The sequence below is a fragment of the Colobus angolensis genome, unplaced genomic scaffold (assembly GCF_000951035.1).
Source record: "Colobus angolensis palliatus isolate OR3802 unplaced genomic scaffold, Cang.pa_1.0 Scaffold213, whole genome shotgun sequence".
Lineage (NCBI taxonomy): Eukaryota > Metazoa > Chordata > Mammalia > Primates > Cercopithecidae > Colobus > Colobus angolensis.
The window spans coordinates 5,603,889-5,620,434 of NW_012115300.1; the positions used below are offsets into that span (position 1 = coordinate 5,603,889).

Sequence of the window (16,546 nt, forward strand, 5' to 3'; positions counted from 1 at the left end):
ACCTGAAAACCAGAGAGTGTCTTTGGACAAGCATCATCTGGCCAGGAGACCCCCGACACTACAAGCATCACGCCACTGTACTACCAAAGATTAATCCTAATCCTGTCTTCATTTATGTTCTTCTTACTTAAATTTATAATCCCAGGCAGCAGTGTCTAATTGATGAGGTGACACACCCAAGCCTTGGCTTCTATGAGTATAGGGAGAGAGAGAATCTGACACCTTCATGTCAGTAGTGGGAGACGAAGCATTTATATTTCCTAGACTATATTCACTGGGGAATGCTTCCAAATAGAGAATACAGCGTATAGCAACAACATGGTTAAATACTAGACAGTCAGAAATAAAATGGCAAACATATACCACAACATTCACTCATATCCTTCTTCTCAAAATTACACTGCCCAAAAGATTGCTCCTCCTAATGTAATATAGGTATTACTTGTACAGGTTGAGCATTCTTCATCCAAAAATCTTAAATCTGAAATGCTCCAGAATTCAAAACTTTTTCAGTACCAATATGATGCCACAAGCAGAAAATTTTACACCCAAAAGTGGAAAATCTGACCTCATGAGACTGATCATAGTCAAAACACATATACAAAATTACTTACAGTATTACATAAAACTACCTTAAGCCTATGTATATAAGGTGTATATGAAATGTAAATGAATTTCATATTTAGACTTGGTTGTCATACCCAAGATATGTCATTATGTACATGCAAATATCCAAAATCCAAAAAAAATCCAAAATCTGAAGCACTTCTGGTCCCAAGCATTTTGGATAAGGGATATTACAAAAGCACATTCCTTTTCCAAATGAAGATAATCACAAATCTCATCAATTACTCTATTTAGTTACAAATCTACAGTCTCCAGGTTATATCCTTTCTCCCTCTAGTTACACTGTGATATATATTCTGTAGTCTAAATGATAAATTGTAGAATTAACCTCCACTAATAAAACATATATATTTTATTCTACTATAGAGTAAACAGAAAAGAACTGTGTTCACCAGACTTGGTTTTTGGGTAGTAAAATCAAACATGGCCTTAATGGAATGTTCTTTTTCAGCCCCAAGAATTCGATGATCCATTAGTCCCTGTTAGAGATTTCTGCAGTCATCCCATTTCATACCCTGCTGCCATTATGTGGACCAGGCCCACCATTTATTCCTCCAGTGATAAGTGACCCGCCTGGCTTCTCCCCTCTCAGGGACTCACTATTCCTACTGAAATCAAGAAATCAATTTCTATTTCAGCTTCTCGAACAACCTGCAAAGAACAACCAGTACACCCCTTTTGAAATATGTTAGAGCTTTGCTTTGAATATAATGTATATCTCAAAAGCCCTAATGAATGGAATGTTTTCCGGGCCTGCTTTAGGGATACATTTTTGGATGGGTGGCAGGACACCTGTGATAAATCAAATCCAAGATTTCAATCTCCCACTTATTTTAATAATCTTCTCCATGTTATTCTAAGGCACTTGTGACACCTGACGTTCAGATGTAAGGTCAAGTTAGTGTTAACCAGCCCAGCTTCTCTCTATCACATGGCATCAGGAATCCCTGGTAAGTGAACTCATTTTGGTAAGTTCAGACTAATCCAAAACATTTCTCCATCTCTGGTCATACGCCCTAAAATTCTATTCTTATATATGTGATTGTTACTGATATAAACTGGGGGAGTCCTACAATCTTTTGACGTCTAAGCCTTCTCCTCCTGGGTGTTACTTTATAATTGTTGTCCTGAGGCTGCCTGGGTTTCTAACTCTAGATATAAATTTGCAAATCATTCTAGTTCCTTCTAGCAGCATAACCACTTCATTTAAGGAAACAGTAGTCACATTTTGATTCCATGAGCCTATGTATCCTCCTAATATCCTTCTAATAAATTCCTTTGTTTTTTTGTGTTTGTTTGTTTTTGCTGAAGGAAACCAGTATGTTTTCTGTTATTTGCAATCAAAAGCATCTTAACTGAAAGAATTTGGAATCAGGAAGTAGGGTGTTACATAAAGCCATGAAAGTGTCCTTAGTATTTTGGGAAGACAATGTAGAAGTATATGGCATACAATGACTAAATGGTAATTAAATTATCTTTCTTGGTTACCTGAGCTCAACTGCCCAACAGGATATAAAGCTCTGGGAGACAATGTTGCCACCACCAGTGAAGAATTCAAACAATTCAGTGACTATGGGTAGAAGTTAGTGCTTTTGATGGCATTAGCAATCTTAAAGAAAGAGATTATCAAATTTGAATACGTAAATTTTTGTCTCATGGTATGAACTAAAACCTAGGAACTTTTAGTTACTGGGCTAACAGCACCTCTTACCTTGCAAACCAAAACCAAAACCAGACATTCACCACTCCCAACATTAATCCACTTTTGGGCTGCCACATTTCAATATTAATCCATCTAGTTCTCACATGAAAGTAATAGTTGACTGTGAAAGAGTGATTCGAAAAGAATTTGGATGAGGGCACAGGGAAAGATCCCTCCCAAGTAAGCTCCATTATAACAATCCCTACTTTTCTGAATGACCAGGCTTGAAAAACAGACAAAAACTGAGGTCACTTTGGAGGTCCTACAGCCACAGAGGACCATAAACATGTTCTAAGACAAACGGGGGTATTGGAAGGAGCAACATCTAAGAAAAGAGGCAGATGTCTGTTAGAGATATGTTGAAATTGAGATATTTTGAGACATACAAAAAAAAAAGTAGGTAACTGGACATACAGAACTCAAACTCCAAGTCTGAAACAGAAATACTAATTTGAAAATATCTTGTATATACATACTCACTAAAGCAATGGGTTTGAATGGCATGAGTTAGGAAGGCAGTGAAAATTGAGAAGTTCCAGGACTGAGCCTTAAGGAAATGCCTACATTTAAAAGCCAGGAAGAAGAAGAATCCATCTGAGACAAAATAATTGTCCAGAGATGTTGAAAACCAAGAGACTGTGTCTTGCAGAAGTCAAGGGAAGACTGTTTAAAAAAGTCGAGAAAGATAAGTGTTGTTGAATGCTACTGCGATGTGAAGTGAAAGGAAGATTTAAAATGACCTCAGGAATTCACAACATGAGGGGCATTGGTGACTTTCATTATTGCTATTTTAATGGAGGGTAGGACCAGAAGCCAGGCTGGAGTAGGCTGAGCAGTGAATGAGAGGTGGTGAATTGTAGACAGCTGGTATCATTAACAACCGCTTGGAGAAATGTGGCTGTGAAGAGGGAGAAGGACAGGCAGTACCTGAAAGAACAGAACATCTTTTTGTTTTGTTTTGTCTAGCTGAAGAAACTGTATTGTTTTAAAGTCAAAGGGGCAAATATAAAAGGTAAAATTGAATATACATGAACAAAAAATGGATAAAAATAGTATAATGTTACAGAGAAAATGAGAGGTTTTAAAGTCCAACGCATGGGTGGTAGTCAGCCTCAGCTAGGAAAAGGGTATCATCGCTCTATCATAACAAGATGTGAGGCTCAGTGTCGAGAAACGTGTTTTGTGTTTGAAACAGAAAAGATGAGGGAGTTCCCAAACGCTTGCTGCTATTTCTCTGTAAAGGAAAGAAGGCATCTGCCAAGCATGAAGGTGCTAGAGTAGGGTTTCTCATCTCGGCATACTGACATGGTGGACCAGACAATTCTACACTGTGTGGGAATGTCCTGTGAGTTGTAGAATGTTGAGCAGCATCCTTGGCTCTTACTCACTAGATTTCAGTGACACTCCTGCCCACCCTGAACAGTGACTGTCAGAACTGCCTTCAGGTATTGCCAAATGTCACCGAGGGGTAGGAGGCATAACTGCTCCTCCCACCACACCCCCACTCTCTTGTGACAACCACTGGGTTGGAGAGAGTAGGAGAGAATGGAGAAAGTCTGAAAGTGTCTTGTTAAGTGGGAAAGTAAATCAACCAAATAGACACAAGGGGCTTGCCAGACAGTGTTTAGGATCATTTGAAGTCAGATTTGAAACCTGATGAAATCAATCTGCCATACTGTACTTTTTCTGCTAAGACCTGGGCTGCTAGGGTGCAGGTAGTGAAAAACTTGATGTTTCCTAAAGTTAGAGGTTTGGACAAAAAAAAAAAAAAAAAAAAGATGAAGTAGAAAAGTGCTTGAGATACTGGCAAAGCACTTCTTTAAATTACGAACCACAGAATCTAAGTAGGTTGGTGGGCAGAGAGGAGAGTTAAAATAAAAGATCTTTTAAAGAGGAATACTGAGATAACTCTAGGAGCTAGAAATGAAGTTTTGGCCAAACATCTTAGAGATATACACACACACACACACAAAATAACTTATTTCAAAAACAGTTTATGCATCCCTTCTTCGTGTACTAAATGAAGAAATTGAGAATATAAACGATTATGTGTTCTGTTTACTTTGTATCCTAATTACGACTCATTGTTACGGTGTTCAGTTTATGAATAACTACTTCTAAAAACTGCTGCAAAGAATTTTCTCTTTGCATTTCAGATTTCCAAGTCCCTTATTTGCTACAAGCAATATACATAAACAGCAAGGCGTTTATGAAATGAAAAAGGACTCTGTTTTTACTTAAAGATTGGTCAACTAAAATGTCCTGTATGGCTCCTGTAGGGCAGTGCCCAGAATTAAATCTTTATCTCTTTGAAAGAACAGTAACACTGAAAGGAGAAATTAACAATAAATCTATTTTGAGAAGTGGAAATAATTAACGCGTCACGTTCTTCTCATTGGATTTAGTATGTGACAGGCAAGACAAAACAACAACAAAAAACAACCAAACATTTTAAATTTAACTAAAAACTTCTAACCAAGGAGAAAGCAAACCACAACAAAAATTGGAGAGTACCTACAGCTTTTAATCAACCAAAGGTGGTTTGCGTAATTTTAATCTACCAAGAAAAACAGCATAGGCACATAGAAGAGCTGATGCTAAGAGAAGTCTGCTTAGACTAGTTCAGATTATTCTCTCTACATTTCTATGGTTTGAAAAAGAAATTGCACCTGAATGGTTTAGCAGTTTTACATCTTTGTGTTTAAGTGTTTTTGGTTCTATATAACTACACATATATATATGTGGCAGATATCAAATATATATATGACAGATTTAAAATATATTAAATGTGATTATTTCTATGAGGTACGAATAATTGATTTCTCTTTTTATAATGTCTTATTTCCCCAAATCACATTGTAATGATTTGGCATCCAGTAAGAGTAAAGAAATAGGTGGTCAGAGTAAACAGAAAACTCCACAGATTATAAAGAGGAATCAGTGATAATAGTTCTTTAATTTACCATTGGTTACTGTTTTTCAAAAATGAGAACGTTTAGAGCTTTAGCAAAAGCATTATGCATCTCCATCTGCTTTCCATGTCAGGCAAGAAAGATAGATACTACTCACTACAAATAATTTTTTAAAGGATGGAGGGAGGAGGAGGAAATCCAGAAACAATGTTTATTTGAACATATTGAAAGACAGCACGATTTATGCTATAAGACATGTACAACTTATTATTGTAAGAAGTTTAAGGTTTTTTTCACTTTTTTGTTGGTCCATATATTCTAAAATTTATTTATACCTATATATTATATTTGTTATAAGAATATATAACAATAAAAAGTAAAGGATAAAAATCTATTTGAAAGAAATATAAATTAAATGAGGAATACTATATGAAAGCAGAATAGAAAAGTTCTCAGGATATATTGATACTAGCTATTGAAAGCATGAAAGATAATGGTTTCTATTTTGATGAGATTAACTGAACATAAAAGAGTCAGTTATAGGTTCTGCTATACATTTGATAATGTCTTATTAAATATTCATGATTTCTCTAGAAAATAGTTATTCAAAATATTTTAACTTTTTGAGTTCAGGATCTCAGAAGGAGAGTGAGAACAAGAGTGAGGGCAAGAGAGACAGAAAGAGAGAGAAAGAAATTTTATCCCTTTGGTCTTCTCAATAATTTTATTGTTTTTGCTTTTTGTTTTTTTGAGACAGAGTTTTGCTCTTTTGCCAGGCGGGAGTGAAGTGGCAAGATATTGGCTCACTGCAACCTCCACCTCCCGTGTTCAAGCAATTCTCCTGCCTCAGCCTCCCGAGTAGCTGGGATTATAGGTGCCAGCCACCAAGCCCAACGGTTTTTGTATTTTTAGTAGAGATAGGGTTTTGCCATGTTGGCCAGGCTGATCTCGACCTCCTGACCTCAGGTAATCCACCCACCTTGGCCTCCCAAAGTGTGAGGATTACAGGTGTGAGCCACTGCTCCCAGCCTGGAATTTTAATAATACAACAACAATACAAAATGTTAACAAATAATATTAGTGTTATTTACATCTTTTTTTTTTTTTAGATCATCTTGCTCTTCTCCAGGCAGGAGTACAGTGGCATAATCATAGCTACCTATAATCTCAAACTCCTGGGCTCAAGCAATCCTCCTACTCCAGCTCCCTAAGCTGGGACTACAAGCACATGCCACCACGCCAACTAACATTTTGATTTTTTGTAGAGACAAGGTCTCATTATGTCACCCAGGCTGACCTTGAACTTTTGGCCTCAAGTGATCATCTTGCCTAGGCCTCCCAAAATGCTGGGATTACAGGCATGAGCCACTGTACCCAGTGGTTTACCTTAATAATAATTATTAATAGTTATTCCAACACCTTACAGTTGTACAGCGTTCTGCAATACACATATATCTATTTTTATCTTCACAACAAATTTTTCAGTTTGGAGGAGTCCCCATTATTTTACAGACGGAATTGCGGCTGTTTTAATTCATAAAACTCATAGTCAGTTTTAAAAATAGAGCTTCTGATTCCCAATCCAGCTTTCTTGCCTCTGTATCATTTTGTTTAAGTTTAAAAGCTGCCAGCCAGGTGCGGTGGCTCATGCCTGTAATCCCAACACTTTGGGACGCCAAGCTGAGTGGATTACCTGAGGTCAGGAGTTCAAGACCAGCCTGACCAACATGGTGTAACCCAGTCTCTAAGAAAAATACAAAAAATTAGCTGGGCGTGGTGGCAGACGTCTGTAATCCCAGTTACTCGGGAGGCTGAGGCAGGAGAATTGCTTGAACCGAGGTGGAGGTTGCAGTGAGCCGAGATCATGCTATTGCACTCCAGCCCGGATGACAAAAGCAAAATTCCACCTCAAAAAAAAAAAAAAAAAAGTTGCCAACTACAAACAAGTTAAGTTCTCCTGGAAACATCTTGGTCAGTACAGTGCTGTGAGGTACATTTAATAGTAATTTTCCACACATCAAAAATATGAATACTACTTGCCTATGTTTTACTTAATAGAAATGAGCGTACAGCATAGAAGTGATTCATAACTTTAAAAAATTCCCTTGGCTTGACTACTAAATAAAAATACATATTTCTCAAGATGACAAACGATAGCATTTTCTTCTGTGTTTGTGAAAATGCTTCTTGACTTTATCCTCTCAGTACTTTTTGGACTTTAAAATTTAATAATGCTATTTAGTATAATGTCAACTTCATCTAGTTCTTTTTATATATTTTTAGTAAGATATTCCATGGTTCTTAAGATTCTTATAAAACAGTTCTGAAAGGAAAACATTATTTTGGTAATAGCTTTATTGAAATATAATTCACATCATAAAAATCAACTGTGTAAAGTACAATTCAGTACTTTTTTAGTATATCCACAAAGTCATGCAGACATCCCCATAGAAAATTTTAGAACATTTTTATCACCTCCAAAAGAAATCTTATACCCTTATGGTGACCCTCCATCCTCCTATCCCTCCAGCCCAAGGCAACCACTAATCTACTTTCTGTCCCTATAGATTTACCTATTTCAGACATTTTATATATATACAGTTATATCATATGTAGTGTTTTGTAACTGACATCTTTAACTTAGTATAATGCTTTCAAGGTGCATGCATGTTGTAGTATGTGTCAACATTTGATTCCTTTTTATTGCTGAATAATAATTTTTGTATGGATAACAACATTTGTTCATCCACTTAGCTGATGGACATTTATGTTGTTTCCAGCATTTGGCTATTATAAATAATGCTGCTATGAACATTCATGTACAGATTTGTGTGTGCACATATATTTTCATTTCTCTTGAGTGTATCTAGGAGTGGAATTGTTGGATCATATGGAAACTCTATATTTATCCTTTTGAGGAACTGCCACACTGTTTTCCAAAGCAGCTGCACCATTTTACATTCCTACCAGAGAGAAAAATACTTTTTTTTAAGGAGAGAGAAATGATGAAGTTATATACACTTAATAAAACGTACTTACAGGCACAGTATATATAGCTCTCTAGTAACTGAAGTTTCACAAATTTAAATTTCCTTTCTTCTTAATTTGTTCTACCCCATAAATACCTATGAAATAAAAAAAAAAAAATAGCTCTAGAATTACTTAAGTAAACTATAATGCTGACTTACTTTTAACAATACTGAAGTCAATTTCTTGGTGAAGATATACATGAATTTTAATAATAAAAACATAAAATAGGTGGCACTCTGTTAACACTTTATATTTTCATTTCTTGTTGGTTACTGTTGAAGATAGGACAGAATTTTCATCGTAGAATATATCACACAAATTTAGTATTTGGAGAAAACTGGAGAACCTAATGATCTCAATGAATGTTCAAAAACTGTTTATAATCTAAGAGTCAGGCTAAGTATCTCAAACTCATCACATTTTAAGCCTAGTAATTTAGAAAACGTATATGAGATTCTGCCAGTTCCAGCCAATTAAGTCTAATAAACACATGGGTCACTGATTTGAAATTCCTCCCTTCTTTTTTCCGATGGTAATTTCAGCGTGTGTCTCTCTCTCCTTCCCCAAATCCAGACCAGTATTAATTACGCCAAATGAAATGACTACAAATCAAACATACATAAATATAATTTGCCAAGGTACTATCTGCAACACAGATCTGCTTTTACTTTATCCCATAAATGAGTCTACATATTCCAGGAGAATGCTCCAAATGAACTTAAAAAATAAGTTTAATGGACAAAGAACCACAGGTAAGTTCCTATCCATTTACAGGGACCCAAGGCTAAGACAAAGTTCTGTCCTCAAGGACCATATGAAAGACAGAACATGTTGTGCAAACACTACCTTTATTTTGCAATAAAATTGGGAAGCCAGGCCGGGTGCGGTGGCTCAAGCCTGTAATCCCAGCACTTTGGGAGGCCGAGACGGGCGGATCACAAGGTCAGGAGATCGAGACCATCCTGGCTAACATGGTGAAATCCCGTCTCTACTAAAAAAAATACAAAAAACTAGCTGGCCGAGGTGGCGGGCGCCTGTAGTCCCAACTACTCGGGAGGCTGAGGCAGGATGAATGGCGTAAACCCGGGAGGCGGAGCTTGCAGTGAGCTGAGATCCGGCCACTGCACTCCAGCCCGGGGGACAGAGCGAGACTCCGTCTCAAAAAAAAAAAAAAAAAATTGGGAAGCCAAATGCTGTTGTGTCATAGTTGTAGGTAGTTTCTCCAAAATAGGAACAAGCACATGTGGTGGTTTCATTTCACTTTTATATTTCATGAAAATTAATTATAACTGGGCAGAATGATGTCTCACTATTTTTTTCCCTTTCTGAATTTTTTATTGTTCCAGAAAAGCATGTGGTTTTTATGGGACCGAGAATGGAGAGGAAAAAAAGATTTTCTAAAAGAAAAACTGATTTATTTTAAAAATATATCTAATGTACTAGCAACTGAAAAACGAAATATTTTATATCTTTCTCTGACCATGGAAAGAAATTTTTCCTTTGTTTCACTTAGTTGAAATAGTATATTCTCCTCAAGTCATATCATTCAAACATTTTATATACAAGGACCCCTAACGGTCATTGTTAGCATTCTCAGTGCCACCTTTCAGCTCTAAGACCTTGGTTTCCTGATTCTTCGGGCACTGAACCATAAGGCCATTCTCCTCACATTGAGACTTTGCCATCACTCACATTTTGTCAAGGCTTTAGGAACTATAAAGAATACTATTCAGTTTTAAAAAAGAAGGAAATTCTATCATTTGTGATGATGTGGTTGGAATTGGAGAACAATGCTAAGTGAAGTCAGTCAGGCACGGAAGATACCACATGTTCCCCCTTATATATAGAATCTAAAACAACTGAACTCAGAAGCAGAGAACAGAATCACCATTCTACCCTGCAGAGGCTGGGGATGGGGAGATAATGGTCAAAGGATACAAAATCTCAGATGAGAGGAATTTCTCTTCCTAGTTCTATCACACAGCATAGTGAATATAGTTCATGAGAGAACACTATACATTTAAAACCGGATGAGAAAGTAATTTTCAAATGTTCTTACCACAAAAGATACTAAGTATTTGAGGTAATGGATATGTTACCTACCTGGATTTAAGTATTCTGCATTATATTCAGAAATCATAACATCACTACAAATTTATACAATTATAAATTGCCAATTAACAAGTAGTAGTAGTAGCAGTAGGTTAGTTGGTCAACCTTTTGATCCTATAAAGGGTGAAGAAACATTTTAAGACTCTCCAGCTACCAAACCCGACGCTGTTCCTCCCAACCATACTTTTTTCTCCAGTGGATATTATTCAAATACGGGTTGGGAGATGAAAAGTGACAACCATATGAAAAGCCATATAACCTAAAATACCCTGCCTGCCATCCTTTCTTGGGTCTTCTTTAGAAGAATCCCACAGACACTGTTCTTTCCTCATTCCGAACATTAATTACCCTTCTAAGAGAGGGGAAAAATGGACTTAAATTTCTTAAATGCCTACTGTGCCAGACACATTAGTGACATCATTTAACCTAAGAGGCACAACAAAGCTGCAGATGAAGAATGAGAGACACAGAATAGGTGACTTCTTGGCCATGGTCACATAGCCAAGACATGCGCATGCACGCGCTCTATAATAAATTCCTCTCTTATTCAAACCCTTGCCCAGTGACCTCAGGAAAACCTCTCCCTGTTATTTCTTTCAGTCCCTTTGTTAATCAAATCAAAACAAAACCAAAGTAAAAATACCTGAAGGGCAATAGTTATGATATTCTTCAAACCAAAAGAAAGCTACACATGGTAAAGGAAAACTATACCTAAGAACTTCCACACACCTTTCTGAGCTTGCAAGTTGATTTTAGAATATTTCTGAAACTATCATTATATCTCGTCTTTCAAATAAATCTGTTTGTCCTCAGGCTCCAACACTCATAATAAATAAAACACTTTCTAATGTAATGTTACTTTGATTACCAGCATTGCAACAGTACTTTTTCCAAGATGTTATTCTTCCCTAGGGTGAGGTCTTTGCACTGCAGGCTAGCAACCCAAAGCACCATTTACAACTCTGTTTCTATGAAGAAAAATGCTCTGAAAGTTCCAAAGAGCCAATGCACACAAATACTTGCAGGACACAATCTTTTTAAGTTGGGGACAGTTAATATTTATCAAATGTGTTTAAAACAAAACTGTGTATTTCAGCAGGAGCCTGCAGGAACAGAGGGCTCCTGCCCTCACTGCCCCTGGCACCCACGCCCCCTCAAAAAAATGTGATTGGGATTGTATAAAAATAATCTGCCACTCAGGTGTTTCAAAGTAAATCGAGGAAGAACAAAAACATGGCATCAGAAATATAACAGTAGACTCCAATTTGCATACAAATAACACTGAGTTTCCTTTAAAACTCTGGTTGATTTCCAACTTAATATATCTCATGTAAAATTGAGAGTGCCCATTGAAGTATTCAAACTTCAAGATTAACATTCACAATAAATCATTTTTTACATATTACATTTGGATTTTTTTTAAATAAGAGCAAAGACCTATTGTGACCTAGAATTTGAAGACAATTAGAAAATCTCCTATTAAAAGATTTTATCAGAAATCTAACTTGTTGGAGAATTTCAGTCATTATTTACTATACATGTAGATTAAATTCATTTCTTTTATTAGATTGTTTTATTTAAAGGAAGAGAACAAAAATCTTCAAAAGGATTGTTCTATAAACTTCTAACTAGTAGTGCCTAGAAACTTCCTAAGAAAAGTTTTTGCACTTTAATTTTTGAGAACTTATAATTTTATAAAACTATAAATTTACCAGTGTTATAAAAATATTGCCAATTTTTCCTCTGTAACTCTGCTCATAATTATTACTATATTTCATTTTAGGCATGCTAATGTAAAAATTAAATCTACCTTTTGGTAATTTTTTTTGAAAGCAGAAAAATCTAAGCAACAACATTTGGGGATTTCTTTGTAGTGTTTTGGGGTATCACTGATGATCAGATTTTTAAAAAATAACTTGATTCAGATATAATCTTGAAACACAAAAATTTACAAATTATCAAAGAAATACAAAAAGACATTAAGTATTGAAAAAGGAAAATGTAAGAATTAAGTTTGCAAGCAAACCTGCAAAAATTACAAGAGAATCATACTTCAAAAGGACTGGCTGGACAAATAAAAAAACACAGCAAGTATAAAAAAAAAAAATCCCACAAAATTACTAAGGTTCCTAGGTTTACATTAGACCATCCATGAGAAAACAGCAATTTCAGCACTATCATTGCATTCATAAAGATGGTGACATTACCTTCAGGTAGATGTGGCTAGGGAGTCTTAGGGGACAAAGTCAAGGTTTCATTACTTGAAGGACAAGAACCAATCACCTTTATTTTTTATCTCAGGGTACAAAGTACTTTTTTCAATGGTAGAATGTCAAGTGCTTTGTAGTATTGAAATCAGAGGAAAGTGTCAGATTTTGCTTCTACAAAACGCATTTTTACTTGTTGACTCTTTCTACTCCTCCCTTACCATGAGCACACAGGGCTTTATGTGGTTATTTTAAAGAGGATGCATACTTTGATTGCTATGCCTCTTCAGATACCTTCTTTGTGAATTTTTCAAATTTGCTCTGGCCCAAATATCGGTGTTTCCATATAGTTCTTATCCCACCTAATGCACACAGACACCCTTTAATATGTACCTGTAATCAACCACCCGTGTTAACTTCTTGTTTAACATACTATTAAAGCCAGGCTGCAAGTATAACCCTGTCATATAAGAAATACAGAAAATAAGAAAAACCATCTTAAAATAAGCTTCATGATGAACTTAAAAAGAGTAGTTACTTTAAAAGATTTAGAAACAACATAGATAAATTTAAAGTTTTTTGGGGAAAAAAAAATCCTTAAACCCATGTACTAAATTTTGAATATTTCCACTACAGAAGTTAAATGCCCAAACTGATTTGGTATCAAAATTAAAGTGTCAGTAATAGAATTAAGTTATAACTCTCCTTCATCATCAATTTAACATACACTTAAAAGTGGAATTTATTGTTTTGCTGGAATACTTAATAACATTAATTTGAAATAAAGCTTCTAAATATTTCTGGGGCTATAATTCCATTCTTAAAACATAATTTTTAAAATAAACCATTCCAAAAAAGGATGATCATAAAAAGATTAGCGTTTGGGGTAATTAACCCAGTTCCTATTTATCTATCCGTTCAAGAGGTAACTCAGTTTTCAGGATGTTGTTAGAAACATTATTCCACAGTGATTCAAACCTTTCAGCCTATGCACAACCTATAAATGCATAATCGTTTGAAATAAAAATTGCCTTTCCATCATTAAAAAAAAAATCATCCTTGTTTTCTTTTTCAGGTCAGTCTGAACTTATTACCCTGCTTGGATATGCTGCACTCTTCTGGGCATAGAATTTCATAGCAGGTATCAAAATTACCAAGCCATAAAGCCAGCTTTATCAAACAATAATTTCCTATTAACAAGAACTTTGAGTGTATGACTCATTTTACACAAAACAAGTAGACGACAAATAATGACGGTTAAAATTAATATTTAAATAATTAAAAGAAAACTAGGCAGGATTTCTGATTACTTTTCTACTTTCTCATACAGCTTAACACCTGGAAACAACTGTACTGGAACCACCTTCCTGAAAGGTGTTAGCTGTTTTGTCTTAAGCACAAACAGAACTAACGTCACATTTCCAGAGAAGGGTGAGGCTGAAATAAGGCGACTACAAATCAGCTTTCAGAAATGGGAAGTCAGTCAACGTTTTCCTCTCTGATAACACTTTATTTGTGCAGCAACAGGGGAATTACAACACATTTTGGAAAATAATTTCTATTGGACCAACTCCTCACTTCGCTGGAAGTAGTCGGATCCAAGACTTAATTTCAACACAATGTTCGACTTATTGCTTGAAGCTACCGCAGCATAAAACTCGTCTTCGAATGGAAAATTTGACCAACTTCTATGAGGTAAATGAACACGAAAAGTAGGGGTGGGCGGGAGAGGCATACAAGTTTTTTCGGTTTTGGGGGGGAAGAGAGGGCGCATACGAAAAAAGTCCTAAGCAATCACAGAACTGTGTCTCTTAAGATGTAAAAGGATGTTATACCAGAGGGCTCAAAAGCTCCCAGGGTCACGGCTCCCCTAACCGAGGCAACTGGGGTTTCACTGCCACTTGGCACCTGGGGAACCCTGGCCTTGGATAAAAAGAGGGTAACTGGAGTAAAGTCGTGCTTCAGAACCACCCAAAGCCCGGGATCCCCTGCGAGACCCCGTCTTTCCCGGGACTTCCTCGGGAGCGCCCCCGACCGCCCCGCGGGGGTCGGAGGAGGAGGCAGGGAGGTCCCGCGCCGGTCCAGGCGCCTCCGGGTCAGTAGAGGATCAACCACCCCGGGGACCCCGGCCGAGGCCGGCGCAGGATAAACTCCCCGACCCCGAACTCCGCCTGCCGCTTCTCGGGGCTGGGCCTCAGCCACCGGTTCCACCGCCCTCCTCACCCCGGCTCCCGCCTACCTCGCGCCTCCCGGCCCCTCGACCTCCCCGCCGCCGGCCGGGCCCCCGCGAGGCTGCGCTTCCCGTAAACTCCCCGCCCCGCGCAGACCCCTCCTTGCCTCGGCCCCGCCCCCGCGGGACCCTGGGCAGCGCGTGATTGGCCCGGCCGCGCCGTCACTCTCCGGCCGCGTCGCCTCCCTCGTTTCCTACAGCCCCGAGACCGGCAGTGAGATTAGTGCTCGCGGGGCCGCGGCGGAGGATATCGTGCTGCTCTATTCGCTGCCACCCGCCCGCAGGTCCGCGCGCTCGCCCACCTGAGCCGCGCCGGGGCTGCGGAGCCACGGGCCAGCGCGCTCAGCCCAGCCTAGGAAAGAGGCAGCAGTCTCAGCGCGGAGATGGGGAGCGGGCGAAGTTGACGAGTCCGCCCACGCTGCGCCCCTCCTGCCCAGAGGTGCGCTGCCCCTCCACGAGGTGCTAGCGCGCTGCCCTGCCCCCCCGCCTGCGCGGGACAGCCCGCCCCTACCCACGGGACCCGAAAACTTCACCCCAAGTCCGAAGAGTGGGTTGCGAGGGCGGTGCCCGGAGCTGGACAGGAGTCTGCTCAAGGGGAGCGGTCCTGGCGGCTCGCCAGGAGTCGGAGGGCGGAGACCCGCTGGAAACTTTATTATCGCCGTAATTACTACGTTTTACTGTTTCTCTCCCCGCAGGGGCTGCAGCCAGCGGTCTGTCGCGCGTGCCTGTGTGCCCGAGGAGCCGCCCCGGGGAGAAGACCCGGCTTGGAGTTGTTCCCCCAGGCGAGATCCGCAGCCCAGCCGAGGGGGTCGGGCGGCCTGGATACGCAGGACCCAGCCCCGCAGCCGCGGACGCCCAGCGGCGGCGAAGTTTGGCTGCTGAGCAGCGCGGCGCCGGGCCACTGGACAGCGGGAGCGATGCCCGTGGGGGGCCTGTTGCCGCTCTTCAGCAGCCCCGCGGGCGGCGGCCTGGGCGGGGGGCTCGGAGGCGGCGGCGGCAGGAAGGTGTCGGGCCCCGCCGCCCTCCGCCTGACGGAGAAGTTCGTGCTGCTGCTGGTATTCAGCGCCTTCATCACGCTCTGCTTCGGGGCGATCTTCTTCCTGCCAGACTCCTCCAAGCTGCTCAGCGGGGTCCTGTTCCACTCCAGCCCCGCCTTGCAGCCGGCCTCCGACCACAAGTCCGGGCCCGGGGCGCGCGCCGAGGACGCGGCCGAGGGGCGAGCCCGGCGCCGCGAGGAGGGGGCACCCGGGGACCCGGAGGCCGCCCTGGAGGACAACTTGGCCAGGATCCGCGAAAACCACGAGCGGGCTCTCAGGGAAGCCAAGGAGACCCTGCAGAAGCTGCCCGAGGAGATCCAAAGAGACATCCTACTGGAGAAGAAGAAGGTGGCCCAGGACCAGCTGCGTGACAAGGCGCCGTTCAGAGGCCTGCCCCCGGTGGACTTCGTGCCTCCCATCGGGGTGGAGAGCCGGGAGCCCGCCGACGCCGCCATCCGCGAGAAAAGGGCAAAGATCAAAGAGGTGAGTGGGCCGCGCCAGAAATGCCTCCCGACGGGCCGTGTTTTTCAGAGAAAAACGGCAAGCCTTTGAAACTCTGAAGACTGCAACAATGCAGTGTATGGGGAGATGGAGGTTTGCCCCCTCCAGGTGCTGTGTCAAAAGCTGTTTCGTTTCTTGTTTTCAATGTGGTAGTAGATATGTCCAGTAAGATCTAAGGTCAAATCTCG

At 40.1% G+C, this 16,546-nt stretch overlaps 1 protein-coding gene across 1 annotated transcript in view; it reads left to right on the forward strand.

Annotated features, from left to right (window-relative positions):
* The first annotated feature begins 15,043 nt into the window (after positions 1-15,043).
* Positions 15,044-16,546, forward strand: part of MAN1A1 (mannosidase, alpha, class 1A, member 1) — a 166,967-nt gene continuing 165,464 nt past the window's right edge. The window contains exons 1-2 of the mRNA XM_011942954.1: positions 15,044-15,259; positions 15,516-16,340. Of these exons, the coding sequence (XP_011798344.1) occupies positions 15,738-16,340 (603 nt within the window). The 5' untranslated portion in view covers positions 15,044-15,259; positions 15,516-15,737. The remainder of the gene's footprint in view (positions 15,260-15,515; positions 16,341-16,546) is intronic.